This window comes from Nerophis lumbriciformis, linkage group LG08 (genome assembly GCF_033978685.3).
Source record: "Nerophis lumbriciformis linkage group LG08, RoL_Nlum_v2.1, whole genome shotgun sequence".
Taxonomy (NCBI): Eukaryota; Metazoa; Chordata; class Actinopteri; order Syngnathiformes; family Syngnathidae; genus Nerophis; species Nerophis lumbriciformis.
In genome coordinates this window covers 55,367,392-55,385,000 of record NC_084555.2, presented here as the reverse complement: position 1 = coordinate 55,385,000, position 17,609 = coordinate 55,367,392, and the positions used below count along the sequence as shown (strand labels likewise).

General features: G+C 36.4%; 1 protein-coding gene across 1 annotated transcript in view; it reads left to right on the top strand.

The window, feature by feature from the left end:
• grin3ba (glutamate receptor, ionotropic, N-methyl-D-aspartate 3Ba) overlaps positions 1-17,609 on the top strand; it is a 494,405-nt gene that overhangs the window by 262,009 nt on the left and 214,787 nt on the right. The window contains exon 2 of the mRNA XM_061969217.1: positions 1-462. This exon is cut by the window's left edge and continues 230 nt beyond it. Coding sequence (XP_061825201.1) covers positions 1-462 — 462 coding nt within the window. The remainder of the gene's footprint in view (positions 463-17,609) is intronic.

Sequence of the window (17,609 nt, the reverse complement as noted above, 5' to 3'; positions counted from 1 at the left end):
CCTGACCCGCGTGTCAGGAAGGGGCGGGGACAGGAGAGGCGAGGCCAGCGAGGAAAGGCGGGAAGACGAGGCCTTGAGGATTCTTTCCACCAGTTTCCTGCGCTCCGCCTCGCCCGTCTCCAGCGTCCTCCTCCTCGGCTCCGACCCGGAGTGCGTCTCCTCCGTGCTGCGGGTCGCCCAGAGGCTCGCCCCGTCGCTGCCGGCGCTGCAGTGGATCATGGGATACCCTCTGTCGCCGGACTCCCTGCACACCTTGGGGGGTCCCCTCGGCCTGCTGGCGTACGGCGAGGTCGGACGCAAGCCCATCAGCTTTTACATCCGGGATGCTCTGCAGCTGATTGGCCGCGCCATCACCGTGGCGACCGTGGCGAGGCCCGACTTGGCGCTGATTCAGAACACGGTCAACTGTTACGACAAACCAGCGCCGAGAGAAACGCCTTCTTCGGGACAATACCTGTCCAGGTACATGCAGACACACCTATGATCCCTTCCCTTGTGTGTGCGTGCGTACGTGCATGTGTGTGTGTGTGTGTGTGTGTGTGTGTGTGTGTGTGTGTGTGTGTGTGTGTGTGTGTGTGTGTGTGCATCAACACTGCATCTAGTCACCTGCCAGCTGTGTCTCGCCGCCAGCCCATTCCCCGCCCCTATCCGATGGTACTCGTCCTCAGCACCATAGACAGAGGCGGTGACCTTGAAAATCATTTTTTACCTTGAAAAAATAATTTTACCTTGAAAATTTTTTTTTACCTAGAAAATCATTTTTTACCTTGAAAATTTTTTTTTACCTTGAAAATCATTTTTTACCTTGAAAATCATTTTTTACCTTGAAAATCATTTTTTACATTGGAAAAAAAAATTTACCTTGAAAAAAAAATTTTACCTTGAAAATTTTTTTTACCTTAAAATTTTTTTTTACCTTGAAAATCATTTTTTACCTTGAAAATCATTTTTTACCTTGAAAATCATTTTTTACCTTGAAAAAAAAAATGTACCTTGAAAATCATTTTTTACCTTGAAAATCATTTTTTACTTTGAAAAACAAATTTTACCTTGAACATGATTTTTTACCTTAAAATTTTTTTTTACTTTGAAAATCATTTTTTACCTTGAAAATCATTTTTAAACTTGAAAAAAAAATTTGACCTTGAAAATTTTTTTTACCTTAAATTTTTTTTTTACCTTAAATTTTTTTTTTACCTTGAAAAATTTTTTTTACCTTGAACATTTTTTTTTAACCTTAAATTTTTTTTTTACCTTGAAAATCATTTTTTACCTTGAAAATCATTTTTAAACTTGAAAAAAAAATGTTACCTTGAAAAATTTTTTTTACCTTGAAAATCATTTTTAACCTTGAAAAAAAAATGTTACCTTCAAATTTTTTTTTTAACTTAAAAATTTGTATTACCTTGAAAATCATTTTTTACCTTGAAAATCATTTTTTACCTTGAAAAAAAAACTTTACATGGAAAAAAAAATTTTACCTTGAAAATCATTTTTTACCTTGAAAATCATTTTTAACCTTGAAAAAAAATATTTACCTTGAAAATTTTTTTTTACCTTGAAAAAAAAAATGTACCTTGAAAAATTTTTTTTACCTTGAAAATAATTTTTTACCTTGAAAATGATTTTTTACCTTGAAAAAAATATTTTACCTTGAAAATCATTTTGTTACCTTGAAAATCATTTTACCTTGAATTTTTATTTTACCTTAAAAATGATTTTTTTACCTTGAAAATGATTGTTTACCTTGAAAAAAAATGTTTACCTTGAAAACATTTTTTTACCTTGAAAATCATTTTTTACCTTGAAAATCATTTTAAACCTTGAAAAAAAATGTTTACCTTGAAAACATTTTTTTACCTTGAAAATCATTTTTTACCTTAAAAAATGTTTTTACCTTGAAAATCATTTTTTACCTTGAAAATCATTTTTTACCCTGAAAATTTTTTTTTGGCAATATGACTCAAGGAAACAACACCAACATTTTATAAGTTCCATTGAAAATGTAGAACATTACACGCAAATCATTTTGGTTGTGCTTAACGACCTCGAAGCTATTTTTTTTGGTACAAATGAGAAATGATAAGTGTGACCAGTAGATGGCAGTCACACATAAGAGATATGTGTTGACCGCAATATGACTCAAGTAAACAACACCAACATGGTATATGCTCCATTGAAAATATAGAACGTTACACACGACGCTCAAAAATGTATGAAAATGTTTTAGTAGGACTTTGGTAAGCTATGAAGCCACACCGCTTGATGGATTGTACTGTGCTTCAACATAGGAGTATTATTATGCTATTATGTCTGTTGCTCATGTTTTCTTTAAGTTATGTTCTGTTTGGGTTTTGGACTCTTTTTAGTTCCTGTTTTCACTCCCTTGCTTTGTTACCATGCCAACCCATTAGTTGCACCTGTTTTCACATTCGGACTCACACACCTGTCATCAATCATGTGACTAGTATTTAAGCCTGTCCTTTTCAGTTAGTCTGTCTGGTGACATTACCTCTGTTACGTCTACTACCCATGCTACCCATGATACTCATGTTTATCATAGTTCATGCTGTTCGTTCTGGTCACAATAATTATTTATTTCATGTCCATAGTTTTTGCCCAAGTCCTAGTTTTTGTTTCATAGTCAAGTTTTATAAATATGTCCTTACCTTCACGCCATGTCCGCTCCAACTTTTATTGCATCTCGGGAAAACAAACCCCCCCCATACATACACATTATCTGGCCTTCTGTTTCGCAATATTATGCAAAAGCAACTTTTCTTACCTTCTGGTACCTGCTGATCTGTATTTGGGATCTGCATAAGTCCTGAAAATGTGCCCGTGCCCGCCTTTTGTAGTCAGTAGTGTAGTCTTCTTTTTCTCTATCTTCTTGTTATGTGACATTCATCCTCCACTGTTGCCATTTCTAATATAAAGTAGTGTAAAGTTCTTACTTATATCTGTCAGTAAACTCACCATGAAAGCACCTGGGCCATCTACGCACCTGTCGCTGTCTACGAGGCCGGGTCCTGGCACACCCCGTTTCCGCGGCAGGCCCGCAGGCCACGCCCCCCCTCCACAGATACATTCTTCTTAAAGATGGGAAAATATTACTCCAAAAATGTACATGAAAAAATGTGCACAAACAAAGGAAGAAGAACTCTTCAAATTCACCCTCAAGTGTGACTTACTACAAAGTGGAGCTATTCAGCGAGTACGAGCACGTGGAGCAGAATTAGCTTTTAGATATTTGAATGACACTCACAGCATCATTGGCTAAACCACTTCCTGCAGATTTAAAGAGAGCTTCTGACAGCTTTCAAGAGCTCTCCCAGGCAGCTGTCTAACGCCTATACACACACACACACACACAAACACACACACACACACACACTCACACACACCATAATAAGCCATTAAGGCTTCCACTTAAAGCTGGTAAAAAAGCAATGATGTTGTCATGTTTACACAGCTCACAATCACTAACTTATATTGAGCAACACTCCAGCATGTGGAACATATCTCATGTGACAGCTGAGGTCCAAGAACATATCCCAAGTGACAGCTGAAGTCCAAGAGGCCCCAATGATGACAGTTGTGCACACCCAAAAGCATTGTGGGCCGTGTACTGAAGGCACGAGGGTGAGCTCTGCAATGATTTTCAAGGTAAAAAATGATTTTCAAGGTAATAAAAATGTTTAAGGTAAAAAACAATTTTCAAGGTAAAATTTTTTTTTCAAGGTTAAAAATGATTTTCAAGGTAAAAAAAAAAAATTCAAGGTAACATTTTTTTTTCAAGGTTAAAAATGATTTTCAAGGTAAAAAATGATTTTTAAGGTAAAAAAAAATTTTCAAGGTAAAATTTTTTTTTCAAGGTAAAAAAATGATTTTCAAGGTAAAAAATGATTTTCAAGGTAAAAAATTATTTTCAAGGTAAAAAAAAATGTTAAGCTAAAAAAAATGTTTCAAGGTAAAAAAAATTTTTCAAGGTAAAAAATGATTTTCAAGGTAAAATTGTTTTTGAAGGAAAATTTTTTTTTTCAAGGTAAAAAATGATTTTTCAAGGTAAAAAATGATTTTCAAGGTAAAAAATTATTTTCAAGGTAAAAAAAATTTTTAAGGTAAAAAAAATTTTCAAGGTAATATTGTTTTTTCAAGGTAAAAAATGATTTTCAAGGTAAAAAATGATTTTCAAGGTAAAAAATGATTTTCAAGGTAAAAAAAAATTTTAAGGTAAAAAAAAATTTTCAAGGTAAAATTTTTTTTTCAAGGTAAAAAATGATTTTCAAGGTAAAAAATGATTTTCAAGGTACAATTTTTTTTTCAAGGAAACATTTTTTTTTCAAGGTAAAAAATGATTTTCAAGGTAAAAAAAAATTTTCAAGGTAAAATATTTTTTTCAAGTTTAAAAATGATTTTCAAGGTAAAAAAAAATTTTAAGGTAAAAATAAATTTTCAAGGTAAAATTTTTTTTTCAAGGTAAAAAATGATTTTCAAGGTAAAAAATGATTTTCAAGGTAAAATTGTTTTTTCAAGGTAAACAATGATTTTCAAGGTAAAAAAAGATTTTCAAGGTAAAAAAAAATTTTAAGGTAAAAAAAATGTTTCAAGGTAAAAAAAAATTTTCAAGGTAAAAAATGATTTTCAAGGTAAAAAATGATTTTCAAGGTAAAAAATGATTTTCAAAGTAAAAATTTTTTTTCAAGGAACATTTTTTTTTCAAGGTAAAAAATGATTTTCATGGTAAAAAAATATTTTCAAGTTAAAAAAAATTTTAAGGTAAAAAAAATTTTCAAGGTAAAATTTTTTTGTCAAGTTTAAAAATGATTTTCAAGGTAAAAAATGATTTTCAAGGTAAAAAAAATTTTTAAGGTAAAAAAAAATTTTCAAGGTAAAATTGTTTTTTCAAGGTAAAAAATGATTTTCAAGGTAAAAAATGATTTTCAAGGTAAAATAGTTTTTTCAAGGTAAAAAATGATTTTCAAGGTAAAAAATGATTTTCAAGGTAAAAAAAAATTTTAAGGTAAAAAAAATGTTTCATGGTAAAAAAAAATGTTTCAAGGTAAAAAATGATTTTCAAGGTAAAATTTTTTTTTCAAGGAAAATTTTTTTTTTCAAGGTAAAAAATTATTTTCAAGGTAAAAAATTATTTTCAAGGTAAAAAAAATTTTTAAGGTAAAAAAAATTTTCAAGGTAAAATTTTTTTTTCAATGTAAAAAATGATTTTCAAGGTAAAAAAAAATTTTCAAGGTAAAATTTTTTTTGTCAAGTTTAAAAATGATTTTCAAGGTAAAAAATGATTTTCAAGGTAAAAAAAAATTTTAAGGTAAAAATAAATTTTCAGGGTAAATTTTTTTTTTCAAAGTAAAAAATCATTTTCAAGGTAAAAAATTATTTTCAAGGTAAAATTTTTTTTTCAAGGTAAACAATGATTTTCAAGGTAAAAAATGATTTTCAAGATAAAAAAAAATTTTAAGGTAAAAAAAATGTTTCAAGGTAAAAAAAATGTTTCAAGGTAAAAAATGATTTTCAAGGTAAAAAATGATTTTCAAGGTAAAAAATGATTTTCAAGGTAAAAAATGATTTTCAAGGTAAAAAAAAATTTTAAGGTAAAAAAAATTTTCAAGGTAAAAAAAAATTTTCAAGGTAAAAAATGATTTTCAAGGTAAAAATTTTTTTTCAAGGAAACATTTTTTTTTCAAGGTAAAAAATTATTTTCAAGGTAAAAAATTATTTTCAAGGTAAAACAATTTTTTAAGGTAAAAAAAATTTTCAAGGTAAAATTTTGTTTTCAATGTAAAAAATGATGTTCAAGGTAAAAAATGATTTTCAAGGTAAAAAAAAAATTTCAAGGTAAAAAATGATTTTCTAGGTAAAACATTTCTTTCAAGGTAACATTTTTTTTTCAAGGTAAAAAATGATTTTCAAGGTCACCGCCTCTGGGCGGGGAATGGGCTGGCGGCGAGACACAGCTGGCAGGTGATTAGATGCAGTGTTGATGCACACACACACACACACACACACACACACTCACACACACTCACACACACTATAATAAGCCATTAAGGCTTCCACTTAAAGCTGGTAAAAAAGCAATGATGCTGTCATGTTTACACAGCTCACAATCACTAACTTATATTGAGCAACACTCCAGCATGTGGAACATATCTCATGTGACAGCTGAAGTCCAAGAACATAGCCCAAGTGACAGCTGAGGTCCAAGAACATATCTCATGTGACAGCTGAAGTCCAAGAACATATCCCAAGTGACAGCTGAGGTCCAAGAACATAGCCCAAGTGACAGCTGAGGTCCAAGAACATATCTCATGTGACAGCTGAGGTCCAAGAACATATCCCAAGAGACAGCTGAGGTCCAAGAGGCCCCAATGGTGACGTTTGTGCACACCCAAAAGCATTGTGGGCCGTGTACTGAAGGCACGAGGGTGAGCTCTGCATGGTGCGCCCCCCCGCTGAGAGCGATCATCAACAATCATAATCTTCCCCACCCGCCGTCTTGCAGTTAAACTGAGCTCACGCTGGGCCAGGACCCTCCAGGGTTGGATCCAGACTAAGTTGTCTGCTGGTGCCAGAACTGGAGGGACTTTGGCACTTTTGTAGCTACTGACTGAATTCTGTTTTTTTGGGTTTTTTTTTTTGTCCTGTCCAGCTTCTCAGGCAAATCTTATACCTAATTTTTGGAGTATAAGTCGCAGCGGCCGGTCTATTTGCCTTTTATTGACCTTATTGTACCTTTTATTCACATGTTTTACCTTCTATTAACCTTATCTTACCTTTTTACTGATCTTTTTGAACCTGTATTTAGCTTCTTCAATCTTTTATTCAAATTGTTGAACCTTTTATTTACCTCATTTTACTTTTTATTTACCTTCTCTTTTCCTTTCTTTGCCTTGCATTTACCTCCCTGATACATTTAACTTACTTTCTTTGACCTTCTATTTACTTTTTAATTACCTTCTGTTACCTTCTCTTTAGCTTTCTTTGCCTTTCATTTACTTCCCTGTTACCTTTAATTTACTTTCTTTGACCTTTTATTTACCTTCTATTTGCCTTTTATTTACCTTCTATTTGCCTTTTATTGACCTTATTTTACCTTATATTTACATGTTTTACCTTCTATTAACCTTATCTTAGCTTTTTAATGTTCTTTTGAACCTGTATTTAGCTTCTTCACTCTTTTATTCAAATTGTTGTACCTTCTATTTACCTTATTTTAGTTTTTATTTACTTTCTGTTACCTTCCCTTTACCTTTCTTTGCCTTGTATTTACCTCCCTGATACCTTTAATTTACTTTCGTTGACCTTCAATTTACCTTTTATTGAGCTTTTTTTACCTTCTCTTTACCTTTCTTTGCCTTTTATTTACTCCCTTGTTACCTTTACGTTCTTTGACCTTCTATTTACCTTTTATTTCTGTTTTATTTACCTTATTTTACATCATATTCACATGTTTTACCTTCTGTTAACCTTATCTTACCTTTTTACTGGTCTTTTCAAACCTGTATTTAGCTTCTTCAATCTTTTATTTAAATGTTTGTACTTTCTATTTACCTTATTTTACTTTTATTTACCTTATTTTACCTCTGACTTTCTTTGACCTTCTATTTACCTTCTAATTGCCTTTTATTTACCTTATTTTACCTTATATTCACATGTTTTACCTTCTATTAACCTCCTTACCTTTTCACTGTTCTTTTTGAACCTGTATTTAGCTTCTTCAATCTTTTTATTAAAATTTTTGTACCTTCTATTTACCTTATTCCTTATTTCCTTTCTTTTACCATCTCTTTACCTGTCTTTGCTTTTTATTTACCTCCCAGTTACCTTTAATTTACTTTCTTTGACCTTCTATTTACATTTGTTTACCTTTCTACGTACGTTGTAGTTAACTTTATTTACTTGTTGTCACCTTTTTATTTACCTTCTTTTACCTTGTTGCTTACTCAAAGTGTGTGACTGGTGGGAAACTGAGAGCTCTTAACGGTGGCTGCGTTCTAATGAGACGGAACTGTTGGCTTTTTTTTTTAAAGTATCCTTGAGAAAACATTTAGCAGCTGAGGAGCAAAGAGGAAGCTGGCGAGAATGAATGAAAGAAAGTAAAAGCACGCAGGAAGGTCAAAAGTTATTTTATTTTTGTTTAAGAGAGGATGTGCAGTTGCCACAGCAAGAAATCAACTCAGCCTGAGAAAATAAAGTTGTGGGTGTATTTCAGTGAGATATAATAATACAAATAAAAAAAAGGATGTGCTTGTTTATCCCCCAGAGTGCATTAAAGGGAAAAATACTCAGTGGAGGACGCAGGAAGCCGGAAGGGGAAATAAAAAAGAAATGAGGTTGAAATAAAGTAGGAAGTTGTGTTGGGGGAGGGGTGAGTGTTTATCCAAGAAAGATCTGGCATCTCGCTAGACATGTCTGCCACTGTCACGTTCAAACACTGAGGACATCTATTAAACAAGACAAAAGGCAAGGAATCAAACAGAGACAGAATTCAATTTGGACTCAATATTGAGGAGAGACATGGCCACTGCACTCTCTGTACAGTCCTGCACCACGCTCTGACCAAGAAGGTTTTCGTCTACTCCTTTATTCAGATGTTCAATGTTCACGCACCAACACATGTCACAGCAGGAATGGGAAGTATGTAAAACAGTCATTGTTTTCGGTCGCTTTGAAGACCAAGAAGAGGATTTCTCGGGCTTGGGCTCTTCCTGGATCCAGCTGGGGCAGGTGTTGGAGGACAAATGGATAACCCCTCCCGTCTCCTGACCACAGCAACTTCAAGAGGGCAGCGGGTCGTAAATAGCGTTGACCTCGGTTACCAAATAGTTGGAAGAGAGTTAGTGAAATACTTCAGAGAGAGTTCGTTTAACACTTCAAAGAGAGTTCCTCTGGAAGTTGAGCAGATCCTGCCATCTGTCCGTGTTGAAATCACAAGTGGCGTTTCACGAGCCTTCTTCCTCTTGTTAGGCCTCGAAAGACAGCATTCATCTTCTTATCAGGAACACAATGCAACACAACGTTTCTTTTGTGATAACTTACAAACAATTATTCCAACAGCCACACTGATGCTACACGGACGCCATTAAAGGCCAGCAAGCTTCCAGTCCGGGTCTCACTGGCTCACTGCAAAAAGTCAGTGTTCAAAAACAAGAAAAAAACAAACAAAAATGAGAGGTATTTTACTAGAACTAAGCAAAATGATCTGCCAATAGAACAAGAAAATTTGGCTTGTCAAGACTTTCCAAAACAAGTCAAATTAGATAACCTCAATGAACCCAAAAATACCTTAAAATAGGAATAGGGATGTCCGATAATGGCTTTTTGCCGATATCCGATATTCTGATATTGACCAAACCCTTAAATACCCATACCGATATTAACCGATACCAATATATACAGTTGTGGAATTAACACATTATTATGCCTAATTTGGACAACCAGGTATGGTCAGAGGTGGGTAGTAACGCGCTACATTTACTCCGTTACATCTACTTGAGTAACTTTTGGGATAAATTGTACTTCTAAGAGTAGTTTTAATGCAACATACTTTTACTTTTACTTGAGTATATTTATAGAGAAGAAACGCTACTTTTACTCCGCTACTTTTACTCCGCTACTTTTATCTACATTCAGCTCGCTACTCGCTACTCATTTTTATCGATCTGTTAATGCACGCTTTGTTTGTTTTGGTCTGTCAGACAGACCTTCATAGTGCCTGCGTTTCAACAAATACAGTCACTGGTGACGTTCACTCCGTTCCACCAATCAGATGCAGTCACTGGTGACGTTGGACCAATCAAACAGAGCCAGGCGGTCACATGACCTGACTTAAACAAGTTGAAAAACTTATCGGGGTGTTACCATTTAGTGGTCAATTGTACGGAATATGTACTGTACTGTGCAATCTACTAATAAAAGTTTCAATCAATCAATCAAAAGTGTGAAGGAAAAAAGACCATTTTTTATTTCAACCGTACATCCCGTCAAAAGCCTAAAGACTGACCGCACAGTTCCTGTCTTCACAATAAAAGTGCCGCTCCATCGCGCCTGCGCTTTCAAAACAAGAGTCTCCGAAAGCCAGCGCAAACAAGCTAGCAAGCTACGGAGTTTGCCGCCAATGTATTTCTTGTAAAGTGTATAAAAACGAATATGGAAGCTGGACAAATAAGATGCCAAAAACCAACCACTTTCATGTGGTATTAGACAGAAAGGAGGAACTTTTTTTCTCCTCCATTCGAAAACGTGGACGTTATCATCACTACTGTCTGATTACAATCAACGCAAGTCGTCAGAATCAGGTAATACACCAACTTATATTCTTGTCTTCATGAAAGAAAGGAATCTATATGTGTTAAACATGCATGTATATTCATTAAAACACCTTTAACATGTAAACAAAAACGGCAAAATAAATAAATATAAATGATATACTGTATATATCAATGTATGTATATATATATATATATATATATATATATATATATATATATATATATATATATATATATATATATATATATATATATATATATATATATGTCTTAATAAGGTTCAAAGAGAACGGCCTACGGATCACGATTGAAGCCAACAAGCAAACCGTCAACTTTCTTGACGTCACTTTCAACCTGAGAAATAACAGCTACCAACCCTTCACGAAACCCAACACAACACTCCAATACGTGCATCATGACAGCAACCATCCACCCACCACCACGAAAAGAATACCTACCGGAATCAATAAAAGGCTATCGATGCTGTCATCTAGCAAAGCTGAATTTGACCAAGCAACCCCCCCGTACCAAAAAGCCCTTGATGAAAGCGGATACAATTTCACCCTCACCTATGAACCCACGCCAGGAAACCAGCCAAAAAAGAACAGAAAACGAAACGGCATCATCTGGTACAACCCCCCCATACAGCAAAAACGTCTCAACGAACATTGGACACAAATTCCTCAATCTGATTTACAAACACTTTCCCAAAGACAACAACCTAAGAAAAGTATTCAACAAGAACAACATCAAATTGAGCTACAGCTGCATGAACAATATACGACAAATCATCTCAAACCACAACAAAACAATTGCAAATGAGCCGTCGACCCCCAGTCAGAACGACTCCAAAACCAACAAAGCATGTAACTGTCGAAAGAAACCTGATTGCCCCCTCAACGGGGGATGCTTACAAACATCAGTTGTCTACCAATCTAAGGTAATACGCAAGGACATTAACACATCCGACACATATGTAGGATTAACCGAGGGTGAATTCAAAACCAGATGGAACAACCACAAGGCTTCTTTCAGGAACCAAAACCTGCGGAATACCACAGAACTCAGCAAACACATTTGGGACCTCAAAGACAATAATGTTGAATATTCAATAACATGGCAAATTCTTGCATCCAGCACACCTTACAATAGTGGTAATAAAAGATGCAACCTATGCTTGAAAGAGAAACTGTTTATTATTTACCGTCCAGACCTGTCATCCCTCAACAAGCGCAGCGAAATTGTAACAACATGCCGCCATAGACGGAAACACCTCCTAGGTAACACATGAACCAATCACCACGGCCCTAGGCCAGCCTGTACCCACCTACTCTATGCCCTATATAAACCATGGTATGCGAATGCTCCCATTAAAATCTCCTGACGATTGAGGGTACCCCCCCTCATGAAACAGGCCTGTAGAGATGAAATAGTCTTGTGATTTTTTTTCCCACACATACATATATATATATATATATATATATATATATATATATATATATATATATATATATATATATATATATATATATATATATATATATATATATATATATATGATATGTGTGTGTATGTTACTCATCAGTTACTCAGTACTTGAGTAGTTTTTTCACAACATACTTTTTACTTTTACTCAAGTAAATATTTGGGTGACTACTCCTTACTTTTACTTGAGTAATAAATCTCTAAAGTAACAGTACTCTTACTTGAGTACAATTTCTGGCTACTCTACCCACCTCTGGGTATGGTGAAGATAAGGTCCTTTAAAAAAAATAAAAAAATAATGAAATAAAATAAGATAAATAAATTCAAAACCTTTTCTTGAATAAAAAAGAAAGTAAAAGAATATAAAAACAGTTACATAGAAACTAGTGATTAATGAAAATGAGTCAAATGAAGTGTTAAAGGTTAGTACTGTTAGTGGAGCAGCATCATGTGTGCTTACGGACTGTATCCCTTGCAGACTGTATTGATATACAGGTAAAAGCCAGTAAATTAGAATATTTTGAAAAACTTGATTTATTTCAGTAATTGTATTCAAAAGGTGTAACTTGTACATTATATTTATTCATTGCACACAGACTGATGCATTCAAATGTTTATTTCATTTAATTTTGATGATTTGAAGTGGCAACAAATGAAAATCCAAAATTCCGTGTGTCACAAAATTAGAATATTACTTAAGGCTAATACAAAAAAGGGATTTTTAGAAATGTTGGCCAACTGAAAAGTATGAAAATGAAAAATATGAGCATGTACAATACTCAATACTTGGTTGGAGCTCTTTTTGCCTCAATTACTGCGTTAATGCGGCGTGGCATGGAGTCCATGAGTTTCTGGCACTGCTCAGGTGTTATGAGAGCCCAGGTTGCTCTGATAGTGGCCTTCAACTCTTCTGCGTTTTTGGGTCTGGCATTCTGCATCTTCCTTTTCACAATACCCCACAGATTTTCTATGGGGCTAAGGTCAGGGGAGTTGGCGGGCCAATTTAGAACAGAAATACCATGGTCCGTAAACCAGGCACGGGTAGATTTTGTGCTGTGTGCAGGCGCCAAGTCCTGTTGGAACTTGAAATCTCCATCTCCATAGAGCAGGTCAGCAGCAGGAAGCATGAAGTGCTCTAAAACTTGCTGGTAGACGGCTGCGTTGACCCTGGATCTCAGGAAACAGAGTGGACCGACACCAGCAGATGACATGGCACCCCAAACCATCACCCAACCATGCAAATTTTGCATTTCCTTTGGAAATCGAGGTCCCAGAGTCTGGAGGAAGACAGGAGAGGCACAGGATCCACGTTGCCTGAAGTCTAGTGTAAAGTTTCCACCATCAGTGATGGTTTGGGGTGCCATGTCATCTGCTGGTGTCGGCAAGTTTTAGAGCACTTCATGCTTCCTGCTGCTGACCTGCTCTATGGAGATGGAGATTTCAAGTTCCAACAGGACTTGGCGCCTGCACACAGCGCAAGATCTACCCGTGCCTGGTTTACAGACCATGGTATTTCTGTTCTAAATTGGCCCGCCAACTCCCCTGACCTTAGCCCCATAGAAAATCTGTGGGGTATTGTGAAAAGGAAGATGCAGAATGCCAGACCCAAAAACGCAGAAGAGTTGAAGGCCACTATCAGAGCAACCTGGGCTCTCATAACACCTGAGCAGTGCCAGAAACTCATCGACTCCATGCCACGCCGCATTAACGCAGTAATTGAGGCAAAAGGAGCTCCAACCAAGTATTGAGTATTGTACATGCTCATATTTTTCATTTTCATACTTTTCAGTTGGCCAACATTTCTAAAAATCCCTTTTTTGTATTAGCCTTAAGTAATATTCTAATTTTGTGACACACGGAATTTTGGATTTTCATTTGTTGCCACTTCAAATCATCAAAATTAAATGAAATAAACATTTGAATGCATCAGTCTGTGTGCAATGAATAAATATAATGTACAAGTTACACCTTTTGAATGCAATTACTGAAATAAATCAAGTTTTTCAAAATATTCTAATTTACTGGCTTTTACCTGTATATTGATATATAATGTAGGAACCTACCACAATATTAATAACATAGAGAAACAACCCTTTTGTGTGAATGAGTGTAAATGGGGGAGGGAGGTTTTTTGGGTTGGTGCACTAATTGTAAGTGTATCTTATGTTTTTTATGTTGATTTAATTAAAAAAAAAAAATCGGCAAGCCGATATTATCGGACATCTCTAAATAAGAATATTCTCACTAATAACAAGTGCACTTTTCTTGGTAGGAAAAAAAAACGAGACCTTTTTTCTCAATATGTTGAAAAATATTCTTAAATGAGGTAAATGCTGGTGCCATTATCTTGACATTGTCAGGTTTGTCACTGACAGTTTAGTTATGTTTTGAGTTTTTCCTCTGTTTGTCTTTATTTCCTGTCGGCGCTCTTATTTTGGTTATTTCCTACTTGTCTCCCTGAGTGCTGTGTCCCCTCAGCTGTGGCTGATTGGCACCTGGCCACACCTGCTGTCAATCAGCCAGCTGCTATTTAAACCTGCCTTCTCCTCCAGTCAGTGCTGGATTATTGTCTTTCCTACTTGTCGATGCCAGTGTAGCTGTAAGCGCTAGCGGTAAGCTATTTATTGTAGATGTTTGTAGCTTGCTGTCTTTTTGTTTCTCGTCTTCCAGTTCCTGTTTCCTGTTCCTAGTTCCTGGTTTGTGTTTTTTCCTTTATTTTATGAACATTAAATCATGTTTTTCCGCACAATGCCTTCCGCCTTCTCTGCATCTTGGGGTTCGTATCCTACAAACTTTGACAGACATAATGATATGCGCATTTCTTGAAACCAGCAAAGTTATACTAAAAACTAGTTGATTGTTCTTAATGGAAAGGCAACAAGGCAACCGCTTGTTATTCTCGGGGTCTCCTAGCCGCTCATGTTTTTTCCATCGATGACATGACATCATCGCCGCAAGTGCGTGCTCTTTCAGTCAATTAGTGCCGTGCCATTGTAGAGAGCATCATTAGATATGGGATCACCTCATGGTTTGGCAACCTAACCGTTAAGCTAAAAAGCAAACTGGCCGGCATGCATAAAACGGCAATGAAAATCGGAGGGAGGAAAGAATATGAGCCTATACAGTTAGGAAAAAAGCTAAGAAAATTATTTCCAACTCACAACATCCACTCTTTCCTGAATATGCAACCCTGCCATCAGGGAGAAGACTCCGGGTCCCACTATGCAAATCTAACCGCCTTAAATTATCATTTGTCCCAGCCTCCATTAAGCTGACCAACAATGTGCAATAGAATTTTAATACATAGGTTAGCACTTTTTTAGCACATAGCACTTTAGCACATAGCACTTTAGAACTAAGCACTTTAGCACACAGCACTTTATCCATGAGCTCTAGTGCAATGCACATTGGTACTTTATCTTTATCTCCATACTGTAGATTTTATGCCTACATCAAAGTGCCACCTATGTCTATCAAGCTCCATGTTCTTATGTTTAAATGTTAGTTGTATGGTTGTGGTTGTGTCTGTGCTTGTGTTTTTGTTCTGTTGTTTTTGGGTAAGTTAAGAAAGCAATGATGCACTGTGCCCAAGACAAATTTCCCCGCGGGGACAATAAAGTTGAACCTTGAACCTTGAACCTTGGGGAATATATATATATATATATATATATATATATATATATATATATATATATATATATATATATATATGTGTGTGGGAAAAAAATCACAAGACTATTTCATCTCTACAGGCCTGTTTCATGAGGGGGGGTTCCCTCAATCATCAGGAGATTTTAATGGGAGCATTCACATACCATGGATTATATAGGGCACAGAGTGGGTGGGTACAGGCTGGTGTAGGGGCGTGGTGATTGGCTCATGTGTTACCTAGGAGGTGTTTCCGTCTGTGGCGGCATGCTGTTATAATTTCGCTGCGCTTGTTGAGGGATGACAGGTCTGGGCGGTAAATAATAAACAGTTTTTCTTTCAAGCATAGGTTGCATCTTTTATTACCACTATTGTAAGGTGTGCTGGATGCAAGAATTTGCCATGTTATTGAATATTCAACATTATTGTCTTTGAGGTCCCAAATGTGTTTGCTGAGTTCTGTGGTATTCCGCAGGTTTTTGTTCCTGAAAGAAGCCTTGTGATTGTTCCATCTGGTTTTGAACTCTCCCTCGGTTAATCCTACATATGTGTCGGATGTGTTAATGTCCTTGCGTGTTACCTTAGATTGGTAGACAACTGATGTTTGTAAGCACCCCCCGTTGAGAGGGAAATCAGGTTTCTTTCGGCAGTTGCAGTCTTTGTTGGTTTTGGAGTCGCTCTGGCCGACGGTTCATTTGCAATTGTTTTGTTGTGGTTTGAGATAATTTGTCGTATATTGTTCATACAGCTGTAGCTCAATTTAATGTTGTTCTTGTTGAATACTTTTCTTAGGGTGTTGTCTCTGGGAAAGTGTTTGTCAATCAGATTGAGGAATTTGTGTCCAATGTTAGTTGAGACGTTTTTGCTGTATGGGGGGTTGTACCAGATGATGTTGTTTCGTTTTCTGTTCTTTTTTGGTTGGTTTCCTGGCATGGGTTCATAGGTGAGGGTGAAATTGTACCCGCTTTCATCAAGGGCTTTTTGGTACGGGGGGGTTGCTTGGTCAAATTCAGCTTTGCTAGATGACAGCATCGATAGCCTTTTATTGATTCCGGTAGGTATTCTTTTCGTGGTGGTGGGTGGGTGGTTGCTGTCATGGTGCACGTATTGGAGTGTGTGGAGTGAACCTTGGTATTTACCGTGATGACGGACTGGCAGTGTGTCGCGCCTCGCCAAGGAGCAGCGAGAATACCAAGAAGCGCATATGCCAAATTTTCAAAGAGAACGGCCTACGGATCACGATTGAAGCCAACAAGCAAACCGTCAACTTCCTTGACGTCACTTTCAACCTGAGAAATAACAGCTACCAACCATTCACGAAACCCAACACAACACTCCAATACGTGCACCATGACAGCAACCACCCACCCACCACCACGAAAAGAATACCTACCGGAATTAATAAAAGGCTACCGATGCTGTCATCTAGCAAAGCTGAATTTGACCAAGCAACCCCCCCGTACCAAAAAGCCCTTGATGAAAGCGGATACAATTTCACCCTCACCTATGAACCCACGCCAGGAAACCAGCCAAAAAAGAACAGGAAACGAAACGACATCATCTGGTACAACCCCCCATACAGCAAAAACGTCTCAACTAACATTGGACACAAATTCCTCAATCTGATTGACAAACACTTTCCCAAAGGCAACACCCTAAGAAAAGTATTCAACGAGAACAACATTAAACTGAGCTACAGCTGTATGAACAATATACGACAAATTATCTCAAACCACAACAAAACAATTGCAAATGAACCGTCGGCCCCCGGACAGAGCGACTCCAAAACCAACAAAGACTGCAACTGCCGAAAGAAACCTGATTGCCCTCTCAACGGGGGGTGCTTACAAACATCAGTTGTCTACCAATCTAAGGTAACACGCAAGGACATTAACACGTCCGACACATATGTAGGATTAACCGAGGGAGAGTTCAAAACCAGATGGAACAACCACAAGGCTTCTTTCAGGAACCAAAACCTGCGGAATACCACAGAACTCAGCAAACACATTTGGGACCTCAAAGACAATAATGTTGAATATTCAATAACATGGCAAATTCTTGCATCCAGCACACCTTACAATAGTGGTAATAAAAGATGCAACCTATGCTTGAAAGAGAAACTGTTTATTATTTACCGTCCAGACCTGTCATCCCTCAACAAGCGCAGCGAAATTGTAACAGCAT